General features: G+C 35.7%; 2 protein-coding genes and 1 pseudogene across 2 annotated transcripts in view; 1 reads left to right on the plus strand and 2 right to left on the minus strand.

Moving 5' to 3' along the window:
* Window positions 1–19174, plus strand: part of LOC115302071 (olfactory receptor 4M1) — a 153304-nt gene that overhangs the window by 78129 nt on the left and 56001 nt on the right. The gene's annotated exons all lie outside the window — the stretch shown is intronic.
* On the minus strand, window positions 3264–4640 carry LOC115302260 (annotated as a pseudogene).
* On the minus strand, window positions 10274–11287 carry LOC115302261 (olfactory receptor 11H12-like). Its single transcript, XM_029952214.1, has one exon. It carries the CDS (start codon window positions 11258–11260, stop codon window positions 10274–10276), a length of 987 nt encoding a protein of 328 aa, XP_029808074.1. The 5' UTR covers window positions 11261–11287.

Below are 19174 nucleotides of genomic sequence, written 5' to 3' on the forward strand. Positions count from 1 at the left end.
AGCTGTCAGCACAGAGCCTGACATGGGGCTCAAACTCACAGACTGCAAGATCATGATCTGAGCTGAAGTCAGTCCCTTAACTGACTGAGCCACTAAGGCACCAAATCCTTCTCATTTTTAAATAGGTATGTGATCTGTTTTAAATTATTCCCTCTTAAAGAACATATGTTCCTGGGAATGCATGTTCTTTAAGAACATTCTCTCTTAAAAACGTGTGTTTAAGGGAAAAGGGAAAGATGGTGAGGCCTGGATCTAAGCTGAAGAATAAGTTGGCCTTAAGCCTTGGATCAGAACGTTAAACTCACATTTTCCCCCTATGTAGCTAGCCAATGTCCTTTAATAAAAAAATGTCCTTCTTTTGCTCCATTTTCAGAGTCAAGAAATCTGGTATATGTAATTTGAATAAGCAATAAAATATAGAATAAAGTTTTCATTTCACAACTTATTCTTGGTCCATGTGGTTTTGTGGCTCAGATATCATCTCAAGTTAAGTAAAATACTGTTATTTTTATTAACTATATTTACTGATATATTTATAAATAAAACACATATGACCTATGATTTATATTTAGACCAGTTCTGATGCTGGAGGCTATGTTATGTAGTTGAGAATGTAACCAAGTCTATTAGGAGGAAGTTATTTTAATTCACATTTTCATTTGGAGAAAACACAAGATAGAGTTAGAGGAAAGTGGAAAAGACATTACAAGGAAATCTGAGCTGTGCCTTACCTCAAGCTGTTATGCAAGGGTTACAGAATCCAGTAGAGGGAGATGTTTGGATTGCTCTCTCCTGGAGTCAGTTTCAGCCTCCTTGCTCTTTCATTTCTGTAGGATAAAGTGTGCAGCCAGACTAAACACAGTGGTGCTTGCATCCACATTCCTTAGCAAGTTTCTGAAAGAGGGTGTCAGAAGGTAATATTATCAAAAATAGGGGCACCTGGTGACTTACCTCATTAAGTGTCTGACTCTTGATCTTGTCTCAGATCATAACCTCACAGTTTGTGGGTTCAAGCCCCAAGTAAGGCTCTGTGCTGACTGTGTGGAGCCTGCTTGGGATTCTCTTTCTACTCCCCCCCCACCCCCTACCAAAATAAATAAATAAATGTTTTTAAAAAGTTATCCGGAATAGCAATTATTTGAAGCCCACACAATGACTATATTGACCTTTTCAAAGTGGTTATATGAAGTTGTAAAAGGCACGGTGGTCTCTCCTGACTTGGGAATGAGTGATTACACCCCTGCTTCTAATAGAAGGTATGTAGCAAACCCATTGTGAACCATGATTATTCCATTCTCCATGGTTCATCTTGGAGGTGTGGTGATCCGAACACTCTGTGTATGCACTCAGGCCGTATTAATGCTCAGCTCCTATACTTTTTAATACATGTGCCAAGGTAAGCTTCTGACCTCCTAGATTGTCTGACTTTTCCCAGAGGCCTCATCTAGGAATAATAATGAGAAAGTTTTGGCTAGATCTCAGAAAGCATTTCTTTTCCTGAGGTCTAAATTGATCCAACCTCTAGGGGAAAGGGGAAAGATGGTGAGGCCTGGATCTAAGCTGAAGGATAAGCTGGCCTTAAGCCTTGGATCAGAACGTTAAATATAACCAGAAGCCTCTGTGTATATATTTATAGTAATGCAGCTGTGTTTTCCCACACACAAAAAAGGACACTGGATTTAAGGATGAAAATGTAGGAGCAAAGGGTTCTACTTTTGTGGCAGTACCATATTGTTTTGATTACTAACACTTCGTAGTATATCCTGAAATCTGGAATTGTGATGCCTCTGGCTTTGTTCTTCTTTTTCAAGATTGCTCTGGCTAGGAAACTTACAATCTCATGGACAGTTTCTGGGAATGTGTTATTTTTTTTCTTTAGAAAAAATATTTGAAATAGATCATTGTGTGTATTTTTGAGATATTTAGCACACACTTTCCTATTTTAATTTGGTGATCTTTTCACTGTAGAAGTCCTCAGGTAGGAAGGAAGTCCTCAGGTAGTCCTCAGGGCTAAGGAAACATTTCAAGTGAAGCTTCACTATTGAGTTTATGTCGAGTTTATGAAGAGAGCCTCAAAAATTAGTTCAGGCAAAATATAAAGAAAGTAGAGAAAGTTGAATTGGAGAATGAAGCAGAGGAAAAAGCACTAAAACAAAAAATGAAGTCTTGATACTCTTGTATTGAGACTATAGTGATGGAAGTAGGAAGTCTCACTGACCCTTACTGCTTTCTTATTCCTCTCCCATATGTCCACCTTCCAGGTCTCAGAGAAGATAGAAGGAGGCAGGAGACCAGTCTGGTGCTCTGGCAGATAGAGATGTCAGCAAACCACAGTGAAGGGCATTGTCCTTCTGCCTTTGGGCAGAGGAGGCTTTGGTATTAAAAGACACTTCATATTTTAAAAGCCCTGAAGGGCTTTGTTGTCTCTCACTTGAGTTTGCCATGTGGATAACATGCCTGGGTGATCACATAAAGCTAGCTCTGGAAGGACTCAAGTTCCCTTTCCTTGAGCACCAGAGATGTGTGTGCTTCAGAGTTCAGTGAAATGTTCAGGAGAGGCCCGAGAAAGGCCAGGGAATTCGTTACCTAGATGACTTCACTTTGCAAAACTACCAACCTCATTGTGAATGTCACTCAACATACTTGATGCTGAGTCAGTCTACTTCTATAACTTTGTTCATTCCCCTGTTCAAATCAAGTAGTTAAACATTTATAAGCCAAAACATTGTATCATTTTATAATATTTTACAGTAAAATATAGTATCATTTTCTGTTAGTACCATGTTTTGTACACTATAAGAATATATTCCATTTCCATGTATGATTTCTATGAAAAAAATATCCATCATACAGTAAATGGTGATGTGTTAAGAAAAATTTACCCTTGACAGTACCTTTTAAGTTGATATTTGGAACTTAACTACAAAAGCAGTGCATCAGTAAAAAGAATCTAGACTTTCTTGCTTACATTTTTCTCTTTGGTAATAAAATACCTACCTTTCATTTATTAAAAAATAAATAAATTAATTAATAATAAAATGCAAAGGAATAGTTATAGAAATAGCGTCCTGTTAAGCGTCCGACTTCAGCTCAGGTCATGATCTCTTGGTTCATGTCAGGCTCTGAGCTGTAAGCCTGGAGCCTGCTTCGGATTCTGTGTCCCCCTCTCTCCCTCACCCTCTCCTGCTTGCACTTTATCTCTCTCTCAAAAATAAACAAACACACACACACAAAGATTTCTTTGTATTCAATTCCTTTTTCTTTCACATTGTTTCACTTAGCTGATACACATAAGTGATGACTATAGAGGCCTGGATACCCATCAACACAAATGAAGGAATAATGTTCGTTCTCAAAGCATATATGATCGAGTGGCAGAACCTGGGTTATTATAAAATTTATTTTCATGCTCAAATGCTTCAAATTTGTGTGTGTATGTCCCAAGATATGAATATCCACATCAAACTCCCTCTGCAGCAGGAGTTAGGTGGCCATATTCCCCATGAAACACCGTGATGCCCTTGGATCAAATCAATTTTGAACTGCCAACAGTCACAACTTTCTGTTCTGGATAATTCAGATTCTCATTGAAGTCTCCTCTTACAGTATGGACATCACTGGTCAGAGTCTTGAAATAGTCTTCACTGTCTTTGGTGCAAAGGTTTCCAGTACAGAGAATGCATTGAATCTTTCCTGGGATCAGAAGTTTTTAAAATTTAGTCAGCAAATGGTTGGACTGGTATGGAATATGTAGGTCTCCTAATACCAACACCAACTGAAGAGAGAACAATCTTCATCGTTAGATGGAGATTCCTTCAGTTATGGATTGGAGTACATAGTGTGGGAAACATCCTGTCACTGGGCTCTGCTCAGTCACCACAATTGCTGCTGACTTCTTCCTTGGGCTCCTCTGCAACCTTCATGCATTTTAGAAAAGTTTCTTTCTTTCTTAAAAAATTTTTTTAAATGTTTATTCATTTTTGAGAGAGAGGACAGACAGACAGACAGACAGACAGTGTGAACAGAGGAGGGGCAGAGAGAGAGGGAGACACAGAATCCAAAGCAGCTTCAGGCTCTGAGCTGTCAGCATGGAATCTGATATGGGGCTTGAACTCATGAACCTGTGAGATCATGACCTGAGCCAAAGTTGACCATTTAACCAACTGAGCCACCCAGGTGCCCCAAGAAAAGCTGTTCTTGATCTCACACTACATTGCCTCCCTGTCAGTCCCTGACATCCCATGATAGGATGTCCTGTTATTCCTGGTCTTCCCTCTCTCTTCTAGTATCTAGGAGATTTCAAACCTTGAATAGATCTCAGACCAAAGAGACACAGCATCCCTGGGGCAGAGATCCTATGATTACAGGCTAATTGTAGACTGTGGGGTGAGTATTCTTTGTCCTTAGGAAATTAGTTTTGATGGCATTATCTGAGTCATCACTCTGGTTATCTACAAATGACAGTTCCTTATTTGGCCAAATTGTGGTGAGCTTTAACCCAAACATTTCCCTTAATCTCTACCTCACCCCTGTCTTGTTTGAGGCCTCTCTGTCTTCCCTTGGACCTCTGTGCAGGGAGAGTCTCCTTTTTTGCTTTCTTCCTTACCACTTCCCACTGCGTGTTCTTCTACTGTGTCCATGTAACTTAAGTGGTAGTAGGGGAGCACTTAGTTTACCTTTAAGCAGCGGAAATGAAGCTCCTTTGGAGAAAGAGCTGAAATTTCTCAGGAAGGGTTCTTTCTCATCTTCTGCAACAAAGATATAAAAGCCTTTCTTCTGTGATCCTTTCTTCCATAATGGCCTCTGCCCTCTCTCACACAGTGTGACACCTCTGTTAAATTAAAGGTGGGAAGAGCCAGGGCAAAGAGAAAAGTGCTTTGTTGCTTTCTTAACTTCTTAACTTCTCCCCAGTCTACATTCCACCCCCCCCCCCCCCCCCCCCCCCCCCCCCCCCCCCCCCCCCCCCCCCCCCCCCCCCCCCCCCCCCCGCTTTCCCTCTTACCAACTTTTCTACTTCAGATTTCCTCTTTTATGGTCTGGTTTGGGGATTTCAGTTCTCACTACATTTGCATTATATCCTTCTGACATTTGAAAGAAGGCCCTTCTTCATTTTCCAGGAGAATTTTCTTCCTTGCGATAAGAGCAACCTACTATGTCTACCATTTCAATCTCTTTCCTCTTCATCTTCCCAGTGATCTTAATATTAAGCTCCTTTGTAGCAGAAAGATTGAGGAAGAGCCCATAATATTATCAGAGGGAAACTGACCTCTACAATGAGGAAGTTGTGAAATCAGAGTCAGGACGAAGGTTGGGTCAGTTCGTATCCCGAAGATGGAAAGGTTGCCAATGCTCTGAGTCCTATCATACTTAACGAGACTGAAACTCTCTTTGAATTTTTTTTTTGCCTATTTTTGAAGTAACAATTACATAAATTTGATTATGGAGATATTAAAATATTTTTTCATCTATCTCCCCAATCATTCATTTTTCTTAAGTACCACATGAGGTATTTTTGTTTGTTGAAGTTTGGGAAACAAATTTATATTTAATTCTTCCATACACATTCATGAGTTTTGATTAAATTCTTAGTCAATGTAGTGTCTAATGGTTTTTTTCCTGTTCTGATTTACATTTTTGTCTTTCAAAACTTTTCTCTTGAATCAGTCTCTCTTGCTGTTTATTTGGATATAAATATTTGTTTGAATATCAACCTCCTAAAGTGGTACCATTGAGAAAAAGGTCTATTTCTAAATTTACATCACTATATTCACTTTCTTATTATACGTTCAGTACATGCATGGCAAAGGTGCGTTAGCTGCATATCTAATATCCATTTTTCTTATATTTCTGCCTAACACAGGCTCACTTCTATTCTGATGGCAATGTGCCCAGCTTGGAAAATCAAATAGCGTAGCCTCCTTGTATTATATAGGGGTCATTGAGTGGGACACTTCTTTTCAAAGTTTTAAGTAGAATATAGATTGGTCTTCTTTAAGCCTAACACTTTAGCTGCTTTCTTAAGACAATAAGGTGATTTTGGGGATGAAGATACTAAGAAGGATTTATCAAAAGCCAGGAGAACTTGAGTCCCTGAGGCCATCTTAGAACTGCCTACTTCTAACCTGCCACGGACTGTCTATCTCTAGAAGTGGATATGTGAGGAAAAAAACTCAAATCTTTACCTTGTATAAGTTGTGGTTACTCGGGTTTCTGTTACACACAGCTGAATCTAAGTCTAACATATTCAACCATTTTGGGTTCCTGGATAGATCTTGAGTTTCCTTTTTGTTTTCATCACTTAAGTGAGTAAAATCTGGAATGATTGAATTACTTAATACAAAGTAATTATTTCTTCTAATTAAAAAAAATGGAAATATAGTTGACTTACAATATTATATTCATTTAGGTATGCAATATAGTGATTCAAAAATTATATACATTTGCAGTGTTCACAATAATAAGCATAGTTACCATCTGTCACCATACAGATTATTATAATATTATTGACTGTATTACAATTCTTTCATTCTGAATTATCTGCTTCTTTTGTGATAGTTCAATGATCATTAAAAAATGGCTCTATGTTTATGAAGATGATTTAAAGCATATATTTTGGTAGAGAAAGAAATAGCTTATGTTCTTTAAAAGAGATGGACATTTGAAACAGGTTTTTTTTAAAAAACAGAAGTACATAAAAGGCAGGTGTTGAAAGCAGAATAATTCAAACTCTCTTTTAATGAAAAGTGGTTCTTATACTAGTAATAAGCAGATCCTTAGGTGAGAGAGAGAAACATGTAGATGGGCAGTTCCTGGGGAAAATGTCCTCTTTTTGAAGATTCACTTGATTGCACGATATGTCTATTTCCTCTGTTTTCTTTCTGTTCCGAGCGTCTAGAACAAAAACTGCAAAGCCAGAGTTTGCTGCCAAGAAACTCACTTTGCTTTAGAGAAAGATCTGTATTTGAGTGAAACAGAAGCATGAGGAAGCCAAATTTACTTCTCTCCACAAAGTGACCCCATATGGAAGTCTTTGAGTAGCTCTGGAAAGGCACATGTTATAAAGCTTACCAAGATAGTAGCATTATCCTTTCTTAAAGCATAAAATAGAAACTTAGGTTAAAAATATCTAAAGACATTGCTCTAAGATATATATCCCTTTATAAACATTGATTTTTTTTAAAACTGTGCATCCTTTGTAAATTAGAGGAAGTATTCATGCTTATCATGGAGAAATTAGGAAGTAAACAGATAGTAACAAAAAAGGAAAAAAGAATCTAAACTACCCATAATACCATCCCTATATTTAAGTATGGTTACATAATAATAGTGTTTCATGATCTGCCTTTTCCATTTAGTAACATAATACTTTACCTATTGAATATTTATTATGTCTTCATATAATGTGTGTAGGTATTGTCTTAAAACAATTGAAAAGATTCCTATCAGCATATTTCCTACATGCATATCTCTTCTACAGTATTCATTTCCTAGATAAATCCAGTTTTTTGGCCTACATTGCCATGCAATTCTGAAAGTAGCTACATAGGACACAGTCAGTTTCCAGGAGAGAAGGCCGGGCACAGCAGAATTCTTCCTGGTATGAAAGTCAGGACAACTGCCTCACTCACTTACTTGTGTGACCTTGGACACTTTTACTTGCTTTCACTGGGTCTCACCTATGAAATGACTGTGAGAATGTCTACCCTAACTCTGTCACAGAGTTTGTAAGGTTGAATTGAGAGAGTATGTCAAAGTATTTTGTAAATGATAGCTTTCCAAGTGAAAAGGATTAATATTAACTGAAATCAATTGCATATATACTAGGTATAAGATTCTATTCTAATTAATCTCCTTTATTCATGATAGCCTTTCTGTGAGGGAAGTATTATCATTAGCTCTAGTTTATAGGTGTAAAAAATCAAGAAAGAAAGGATGACTTGGGTAAGCTCACATAGTTAGTGATAGTACTTAGATTTGTAACCAATCTATTTATTTATTGATAGTAGCAGGAAAGTGTGGACCTTGTAGTTATCCCATCTGGGGTCCAAACACTATCTCTGACTACATAAGTTTCTCCTTGTACCTGTTTCATTATTGGAAAATCAGAGGTACTATAATACTGACCTGACCTCTTTGGGTTGTTATAAGTAGAAAATAAAGACTTACTTGTAAAAGACTTGGAATAAGTGCCAGGCCCCAAAAAGTGACACAGAATGTTAATTATTATTCTTGATAATAAGGAAAAACCTGTCATTAAGAGCAAACCCTGTGCTGGTGAATTTGCACATTTAAACTTGTTAAACTAATAAATTCATTTTCTCTTTTCCTATGATATTGTTTCCCCAAGTGTCCATGCACTTACTTTTCCTAAAATCTTGAACATACACACTGTTTGCTTTTATAAATAGCTTTTATTTTGTGAGGAAATCAGTTGCAATGGGAGAGATTCAGGGTTTAGTCAGCTTAACATGCCATTAGTTAAAAGCAGTTTGTAAATAAACCTCATGACTATATTTGAAAGTAAAAACTAGAAGTGTTTTTTTTTTCCCAAGAAAACTACTAACAATAGGTTTTTAACTATGATCTTGCTTTTTTTTTTTTTAAAACTCAAATTGGAGATTTTTGACCTTATGGTGGAAATATTTTCTGCCTTGACTACCTACTCTTCAGCTCTTTGCTTATCTGATCTCAGGAAACTTAAAAGTCATGTACCCTGGGAAGGCAGACAGAGTGCACAGAGTTAGAAAACATCCTCAAAGGGCTGGTTAAGAGAGGATGTGTGTGTGTGGTATGATAAGTAAAATTTACTACGGAGCTCAGCAGTTTCTCATATCAAAGGGACAAAGAATTGTCCCCCTGAATGTCTGTTTCAAAAATCACAAATCTTTTGACTTGAGCAATCCATTTTTTTAAACCAGGAAATTGTTCTGAGATAAAAGCCCCAGAGGGAAAATTGATACATGCATATAGTCATTTTATATCCCGGATTTTCTGAGGTCAGTTTTCAGATTAGATAATGAGTCCAATCCAGTTTTCAAAACATCATCATGGCAAATCTTCATGAAGATTTGGTTGAGATATAAATTTTAACAATCAAATAATGGAAATACTGTCATGTATAATGAAAGGATAGGTGATAAATGGAAGGAAGGTCTGAATCTCTGGATAATAATGAGGTGGTTTTTATCATATAATGGTGGCATTCATCTTTTTCCTAACCCCCCTTCTGGAAATTCCCTTTCTTACACAAGTCAGTTTCAAGCTACTTGGAAAGACAATCCTCCTTCTAGGAAAATATTCATCTCACCACATGAAAAATTACAATCCATACCATAGTAGAGTGGAATATTATAATTCCTAAAAAAACGATAATTATAAACACTTGCTATAGTATAGGAACAAGTTTGACATTATATTAAGTAAAGCATACATATAAGTGAAAATACATTACAGGGATTGAATTCTGGATGCTTTTCTTCTTTACCAATTTTCATTAATGCTATTTTAACACTGTTTTAGCAACAAATAACAATGAACTGTCAATTACTTTTTTGAACTTAGGTAATTTATTATAAAGTAGATCATTTCCCTCTACAGTTTTATTAGGAGATATTCTGTTATCTAAAATCCAATTGATTGACCAATTAAGCTTTTGCTGACACTTTGTCTAGGTAAAAGTATTGGAAATCAGAATACTGTTATTTCTCAATATTTTGATTGATATTGTTAGAATTAGAATCTGTTCCTTAAGGAGCTTAGAAAGGGGTAATGTGTATAAGGAAAACAAACAACATATGTCTGAAATTCATTAGGCTAGCATAGCATTACTGTCCCACAGAAATTTTGGATACTTGCTTTTAACAGTTTATGTGCCAGGGGTGACCATATCACCAAAAATAATACAGTCAAATATGAAAATAACCACAAACAGAAAAAATATATTTCCTTCTTTTATTTATAATCAGACATCCAAACAAACAAAATGACATAATTTTATTGATCCCAAAACTGTTAATCTAAACTATCAAATAGAACACAGATATTTTCATATGAACAATCCAGAAAACACCCAGATGTACACATTCCTTAGTTCACATACACTCTAAATGGCAAAGAGGAACCCAGTACTTCCATTTATGTATGTATAATCTGGCCACTTTATGATTATAAGTGGTCTCATAGATGTTTAATTTAATAAGCCAATACAGTAATATCACTAGACTTATATTTGAAGATTTGAATAACTGTATAATCCTGATTGTGTTTTGTGAGACTATACTGACCTGATAGTGGAGGGATCATCCAGTACATATTGGATTATATTGAGACGCCCCAGAACTTTCCTCAGAGCTGCCTTAATCTCCTTATTCCGGAGGCTATAGATGAGGGGGTTGAAGAGTGGGGTTACCATAGCATAGAACAAAGTTGCAACTTTCTGTATATCAGCAGAATGCCCGAGTCCAGGGCTCACATACATGACCATCAAGGAGCCATAGAAGAGTGATACCACAGCCAAATGAGACCCACAGGTAGAGAAGGCCTTGTGTCTCCCAGTGGCAGAAGGCATACGCAACACAGCTAATAAGACAAGAGTATAGGATCCAAGGATGAAGAGGAAGTTACCAAAGATAACTAACGAGCTTAGAGTGTAGCAAAGCTGTTGGGTTGTTGGGGCAGAGGCACATGCCAATGCAAACAGTGGCCCTGGGTCACAGACAACATGGTCAATAATGTTTGGACCACAGAAGGGCATCTGAGAGATGAATACAATGGGGATCAGAAACCACAAAAATCCACAAACCCAGCAGATAATGACCAGTTTGGTACAGAAATGCCCAGTCATGATATTAGGGTAGTGCAAGGGACGGCAGATAGCAAGGTACCGATCAAAAGCCATAACAGCCAAGAGAAAACACTCAGATGTTCCCAAAGAGAAAAAGAAATAAAATTGGAGGAAACATCCAGCAAAGGAGATGGTCTTTTTATCTGAGAGGAAGTTGACCAACATCTTGGGGACTGTAGAAGAGACATACCAGATCTCTAGAAAGGAGAAATTCCCCAGGAATCTGTACATGGGGATGTGGAGTCGCCATTCACACCACAGAGCACAAACAATGGCCCCATTCCCTGTTACTGTCAAAGCATACGTTGTAGTGAAGAGTGAAAATAAGAGGATCTGAATTTTCCACTCACAGGAAAAACCTAGGAGTACAAATTCCCTTACAGAAGCAAAGCTGGAATGTGGCTCAGAGACGTTCATTGAGTCACTAACCTGCGAAGTCAAGAGACATATTGTTATCCGTTAGGACTGGTTTCAATGTGCTCTTTTGTCAGAATAAAGAGAAGACATTGAACATGGGATCATAAATTAGGAAGAGAATCTAATCTACTTGTTCTTGGCTACATACTCTGAGTTTGGGGCATAGTAGGTAGCTGGCTGCACAGATACTTTTGCCTGCTTTTGAGTCTCTCCCTCATTATGCCACCATGATAGAACTAGGGAAAGTTAAACTCATTTTGTAAAGCTTGTTATTTGGGGTGGGAATGATCTATGATACTTTTGGGATAGCATATAACACAAATAGTTAACTCTTAATACATGTACTGCTTTCTTATCCTGAACCCATCTTATAGTACAAGAGATTCAGTAAAGAAGTTTTTAATTTTACTATTTACATCTCAGTTAAATATATTAGTTAATATCATTTAAATATGCAAAAGGAATGATGGACATATGGTATAGCAAGTTGTCAGTGAGTTTAAAAACAATATCCCTGTATTTCGGTTGTTATTACTGTTAATATAAGCATCATAAAAATGTAATGCTATAATGTTACTTACCAGCACTGACTTTAGTACTGCAATGCTTTAGTGTCTTCTGTAGGAAGCAGTGGCTTTAAGTTTTCACTTAATCTTTCGCCGTAAAAGTTTGCAAAATAACAGCTAAGTATGGGACTTTTTTTTGAAGTCTTTTTTTTCATAAAATTTGGGATTGATTTTTCTTATATGCTTTTTTAAATTAAAAGTTTGCACCAGTAGAGAGAACCCAAATACTTTTTTTTGTTTTGTTTTAAGTACACTTCATCCTACATTCTCATGGAAAAGGTGTCAGGGATCTGAGTTCCCTGAGTGTGTGTGTGTGTGTGTGTGTGTGTGTGTGTGTGTGTGTGTGTATGTGTATGCAGGGATGTGATTTCTGAAAGTTGCAAGGGCTTACGTTTGGGTCACAAACACAAAATTTTCAACAACAATTTTTCTTCTCACCTATTGTCCAGATCAGTGCTCTGAGAAGTCTTTTATAATGATTTGATGGAAGCTGTCTTTGTGCTTTTAGTAGTATGTATATATTTTTTAAGTGTTCCAAAACAGGAATATTAATATTAACATTAAGAAATTATGAAGTGAAAGAGGATTGACACAGAGGTGGCATGACTTTCCGCAGTGCTCAAAAGGTAACGATACCATCATTTTGCCATCTACCAAATCTCGGGGGGACCTGTTTGATGAACCATATACTTCTCTGTCCAACCAGATAAAGCGTTTTATTGCTTCACAAAAATTAAGAAGGCACTTTCTTTATCATGTGTTCTCCTGGGACTTGGCCTCTATGGCTTTAGGAAAGTTCTTCTCTAAGCTGATGGATACTTAAAAAGTTAATGATTGCATGCTCTCTGAGGAATCAGTAAGGAGTGACAACTTCTCTGAGGCACTATTATTTAAATAGTTTGCCTGTTTGGAATATGGATTCCAAAATGTTTCCAAAAGACACAGTTTGAGGAACAATAAAGCAAAGTGTGACACCAAAAGGTTTTTTTAAGTTTTTAAAAATGTTTATTTATTTTTGATTGAGAGAGAGCGAGGGAGCATGAGTGGGGGAGGGACAGAGAGAGATGGAGACCCAGAATCTGAAGTAGGCTCCAGGCTCTGAGCTGTCAGCACAGAGCCCGATGTGGGGATTGAACCCATGAACCATGAGATCATGACATGAGCCGAAGTCAACACTTTGCCGAGACACCCAAGCACCCCTACCAAAAGTTATGATATGAGGTTCAAGAACACTTCTAATGTCTATGTATATATTCTAAGATACAGACGTGAAGTACAGAGAGCTTAATGAGGAAAATGTCAACATACAGAACACTGTAGGACATTGACAATAAAACTTGTAGAAGTTAGAAGTAGCTTTTTTTTTTTTTTAGAAGTAGCCTTTAAAAGGACAGGTTGGCAGAATTCTTTAGGAGAGAAAAGAGCAAAAAGTGTCAGTTTTGAAGTTAACTGACTTAAATACTACAGAGGAACATGTGGTTTCCCAATTAATATGATACGTGTATTTGATTTCATTGATTAGCTTCCCATTTGTACCTTAAGGCTTATGAAATTTATGTAGTATGACTAAAACCCCCAGGGGGGAATGAATTCTCATTTCACATAGTATAAAATGATTGAGAACATCAGGACTGTATGCTGTAGTAACATGTGTCTGTGGACCACAGAATGCCTGACGAATATCCAAAAACAAACTCCTCACAGGGAAAGACTTAAGGAGGAAAAATAGTATTTTAGACCTTTATTACCTCTTAGTTTTACTACTTCAAGCCTTAGAAACTCCTAAAACATAGTCTGAATCTTATTACTTTCCTGATTAAAAAAAAATCAATGGTTTTATGACTCAGAAATTCTCAAGTTCTCCATAAATAAGTATCAAATTACTTATCTTTCCTTACTCTCTTTTATAGATAGATTGGACAGCACTTTCATTCTCTGGATAGCTTTGAATTTCCCATGTTCATTTCTTTGTGGTCTCTCTGTCCGTTTAGAATCCTCATTACTTCCATAAATACCTGCAAAACCCCCATCTATCCTTTAAGGTCTATTTCAAATGACATTTTTCCATAATGCTTTTCCTTATTCCCTTAGCCAAAGCAACTTTTCCATCTCTGAATTTTTATTTAACCATCTTTGTATCTTTCCTAAGAAATTTGTCACAGTTTCTTTATGTTATACTTATTGTGTACTTACCTTTTCTCTCCTCCCAGATTGAAAAGTCTCTGAGTTGAGAACAAATATCAGTCAACTTAGATTTAATCAAGGTGAAAAAAATACATTGACTTTACTGGTTCTCATTAAATACTTGTTGGATAAATGACATTTTAAAAATTATATGAGTTTTATTATTTGTAAAAACAACACCTGGTATATCAAAGTTAATAAAGACAACTTCAAGGTGCATGACTGTATTATCCTATATTTACAGATGTGAAAGAAATTCAAAGGACGAGAGAAACCTATATAGGTTAAAACTTAGTGAGTGCACTTGTGATGAGCACAGGGTGTTGTACAGAATTGTTGAATCACTATATTGTACACTGTATGTTAACTAACTGGAATTTAATTTAAATAAAAAGTTGAGAAAGAAAACACTATTAAATAAAAAAACATTTATGGAAAACAAGTTTTATGTGTATTTAATAATACAAAATGGGCTATATATTTTTTATATTTCAATTTCTATTTATTTTTATTTTACAAAACTATCAACTCATGAATTAGGGAAAAAGCTAGGTTTCACTTAAGTTAGTTTCACAAGCATTGACTTAGAGGACAAGTGAATTTACTTTTTTTAACACTTTTTTCAAAAATTTTAGTTATTTTGAGTATAGTTGACACAATGCTACATAAATTTCAGGTGCACAACTTAGTGATTTGATAAGTTTATATATTCTGTGTTCTCCACACTTATAGCTACAATCTGTCCTGTTACATTGCTACTATAGTATCATTGACATTCCTTATTCTCTGCTTTTTATTCCTCTGAGTTGTTAATTCCATAGCTGAAGGCCTATTTCTCCCCCTCCCCTTCATCCATTTTGCCCAGACCCCTTGCCCCCCTTACTTTCTGGCATCTCCTGGTTTCCCATATTTATAGGCCTGATTCTGCTTTCTCTTTGTTTATTTTTTTTTTAAGATTCTGTTTATGAGTGGAATCATATGGTATCTTTCTTAGTCTGACTTATTTCATTCAGTATTGTACTCTCTAGTCCATCCATGTCTAAAATGGCATAATCTATCTCATCCTTTTTATGGCTGTGTAGTATTCCATAGAGCATATGTGCATGCATGTGTGTGTGTGTACGTACACACGACATTTTCCTTATCCATTCATTTATTGATGAGCACTTAGATTGCTGTCTTAGGTAGTCTTGACTATTGTAAACAATGGTGCAATAAACATAGAAGGCACATATATCTTTTCAAGTTACTGTTTTTGTTTTCCCTGGGTAAATACCTAATACTGGAATTATTAGATCATGTAGTATTTCTATTTACTTACTATTTTATTTTATTTTTTATTTTATTTTATTTTGAGAGACAGAGACAGAGAGCGAGCAGGGGAGGGACAGAGAGAGAGGGAGACACAGAATCTAAAGCAGGCTCCAGGCTCTGAGCTATCAACGTAGAGCCAGATGCAGGGCTTGAACCCATGGACTGTGAGATCATGACCTTTGCCAAAGTTGGCTGCTTAACCAACTGAGCCAACCTGGCGTCCCAATCATGTGGTATTTCTGTTTTTAATTTTTTGAGGAAACTCCATAGTGTTTTCCACAGTGGCTTTACCAATTTACATTATAACCAGCAGTGCATAAGTTGGCCACATACTTGTTATTTCCTGTCTTTTTTATTTTAGTCAGATGCGAATTGACATCTAATGGTGCTTTTGACTTGTATTTTCCTGATGATTAGTGATATTGAGCATCTTTTCATGTGTCTGTTGGCCAGCTGTTTTCTTTGGAAAAATGTCTGTTCAAATCCTCTGCCCATTTTTAAATTTGATTATTTTTTTGAGTTGTGTAAGTTGGTTTTTTTTTTATAGATTATGGATATTAACTCCTTAACGGATATATCATTTGCAAATATCTTCTTCCATTCAGAAAGTTGTTGTTTTTTTAAATTTTGATAATAGTTTTCTTCTCTGTGCAAAAGGTTTTTATTTTGATGTAGTTCCAGTAATTTATTTTTGCTGTTGTTTCTCTTGCCTTAAGAAAACTAGGAAATTGTTGCTATGGCCAATGTCAGAGAAATTACTGCCTATAATCTCTTCTAGTTTTATGGTTTCATGTTTCATGTTTAATGAACTTACTTTTGTATATGACATAAGAAAGTGTTCCAGTTTCATTCTTTCATATGTGGCTGTCCAGTTTTCTCAGCACCATTTATTGAAAAGACTGGCTTTTCCTCATGATGCATACTTACCTCCTTTGTCATAGATTAATTGACCATATGAGTTTATATCTGGGTTCTCTATCATGTTCTATTTTTATTTTATATTTTATTTTTAAAAGTTTTTTTTTTTTTGAGAGAGAGGGAGAGAGAAATGAGCTAGTGCCATGTGGAAGAGGTAGAGAGGGAAGGAAAGAGACAGAATGCCAAGCAGGTTCAACACTGTCAGCACAGAGCCTGCTGTGGGGGTCAAACTCACAAACCGTGAGATTATGACCTGAGCTGAGATCAAGAGTCAGACACTTAACTGACTGAGCCACCCAGGTGCCCCTCTATCCTGTTCTATAGATATACGTGTCTATTTTTGTGCCAGTACATATTGTTGATAACTAGTATATCTTGAAATCTGGATTTGTGATATCTCCAGCTTCATTCTTTAAGGTTGCTTTGGCTATTTAGAGTTTTCTGTGAATTGTAGTATTCTAGTTTTGTGAAAAATATTGTTGGTGTTTTAATAGGCATTACTTTGAATCTGTGGATTATTTGGGTAGTAGAGCCATTTTGATAATGTTAATTTTTCTAAGCCTGATGCTTGGAATATTTTTCCATTTGTTTGTGTCTTATTAAATTCCTTTCATCAGTGTTTTATAGTTTTCTGAGTACAGGTTAAGTACTCACTTCTTGGTTGAGCTTATTCTTAGGTATTTTATTCTTTTGCTTTTACTTTGTTTTCTTTTTCTTTCAAGTTTTTATTTAAATTCTATATTTCATGTATAGACTTTAGTGATTCATCCAGTACTCATCACAAGTGCCCTCACCTCCAGTCACCCTCAGTTTTTTCTCTATAGTTAAGAAGGTTTCCTTCCTAATCTGTTGTTTTGGAATAGTTTGAGGAGAATAGGTATTAGTTCTTCTTTAAAAGTCTGGTATAATTCACTTGTGAATGCATCGTGTCCTAGACTTTTATTCTCTGATGGTTTATAGAATACCAATTCAATTTTGTTACTTATAATTGGTCTGTTTAGATTTTCTATTTCTTCCTGGTTCAGCTTTGGGAGATTATACTTTTCTAGAAATTTATCCACTTCTTCCAGATTGTCCGGTTTGTTGGCATATAATTTTTCATAGTATTCTTACCATCCAGTGTATTTCTGATGTGTCAGCTGTCATTTCTGTCTTATTACTGATTTTATTTATTTGAGGCTTTTCTCTTTTTTCTGGCTAAGGGTTTTCAGTTTTTTTTTTTTTCTAGAAAACCAGCTCTTGGTTTCATTTATTTTTTTCTATTGTTTCTTTAAGTTGTCACGTCATTATTTTCTGCTCAATCTTTAGTATTTCCTTTCTTCATGTTGGACTTTGTTTTTTTCTTTTCTAGTTCCTTTAGGTGTAAGGTTAAATTGTTTGCATTTTTATTATTTCTTGATGTTGGTTTGCTTTATATTTTACTTAGCACTGCTTTTGGTGTATCTCAATGATGATTTGGACTTTTGTATTTTCATTTTCATTTGTCTCCACGTATTTTTCAAATTCTTCTTTGATTGCTTCATTGATCCATTGGTTGTTTAGTTTCATTTAGTCTCCATGTGTTTGTTTTTCTTAGGGTTTTTTTCTTTTGTGATTTATTTCTAGTTTATAGCATTGTGTTCAGAAAAGATACATGGTATGATCTCAATTTTGTTAAATTTTTTGAAATTTGTCTTATGACCTAATATGTGATCTATTCTGGAGGATTTTCCATGTGTACTTGAAAAGAACATATATTCTGTTATTTTTGGATGGAATGTTTTACATGAATTAGTTCTGTTCATCTGGTGCCCATGTCATTCAAAGACATTATTTCCTGATTAATTTTGTGTCTGAATGATCTATTCGTTAATGTTAAGTTCAATGTTAAAGTGTATTACTATTATTTTACTATTATTTTATCACCATCAATTTCTCTCTTTATGTTTGTTAATATTTGCTTTATGTATTTAGATATTCCAGTGTTGGGTGCATAATATTTACAATTGTTGTATCTTCTTACTAGGTTGATCCCTTTATAATTTAATGCCCTTCATTTTTCTTGTTACACTCTTTCTTTTAAGGTTAATTTTGTCTGATATAAGTATTACTACTCCAGCTTTTGTTTCCACTTCTGTTTGCATGGTGAATGTTTTATCATCACTTCACTTTCAGTCCATTTAGATCTTTAGGGCTGAGATGAGTCTCTTATATATAGTATATGGATGGGTCTTATTTTTTTTTTTTTATCTCTATCACCATCTGTCTTTTGCTTAGAGAATTTAAGCCATTTACATTTAACATCATTATTGATAGATATGTACTTATTATAATTTAAAAACATTTTTTCCTGATTGTTTTTGTTATTTTTTGTTCCTTCTCTTGATCTCTTTCTTTGTAATGGATGAGTATTTATAGTGTTTTGTTTGGCTTTCTTTCTCTTTATTTTTGTGGATATATCATAGGTTTTGGGTTTGTGTTTACCATGAGGTTCAAAGAGAACAAGTATAACTCACCTGAATGAGGAAGGTATTTTAAGAGAAACTGTGTGAGGGGAACCTGGGTGGAAAGGGCGGGTTAGCTGTGATGTGCATCTTTGGAATGATAGGCAAGGAGAGGAAGAGGACAGAAGTGGGTAAAGAAGAAAGCCTTACAGTAAGGAAGCTACTTTGATTGAACCAGAGAATGAAAAAGAAATAAGCAGATTAGAGACCAGTCAAGTTAATAAATTGCTTCTATTAAGTAATGTCAATCTAAAATTTTTTGCTTTCAAAATTCATCCCCTCAAGCTTGGTGTCCTCCATCTATTATAATAAGTTCCTAAAACAACAAATAGATAGAGGACTAGTTTAAATATTAATAAGCTCACTACCCACACCTACTGTAATTAGTTCCCTTTTTTCATCCTCTAATATACTTTGCTTTGATGAAGTCTGCTCAAACTCATAGGATC

The sequence above is a fragment of the Suricata suricatta genome, chromosome 9 (genome assembly GCF_006229205.1).
Source record: "Suricata suricatta isolate VVHF042 chromosome 9, meerkat_22Aug2017_6uvM2_HiC, whole genome shotgun sequence".
Lineage (NCBI taxonomy): Eukaryota > Metazoa > Chordata > Mammalia > Carnivora > Herpestidae > Suricata > Suricata suricatta.

Coding starts and splice junctions, on each gene's coding strand:
- LOC115302261 (XM_029952214.1), bottom strand. CDS start 11,260: ATGAACGTCTCTGAGCCACATTCCAGCTTTGCTTCTGTAAGGGAATTT.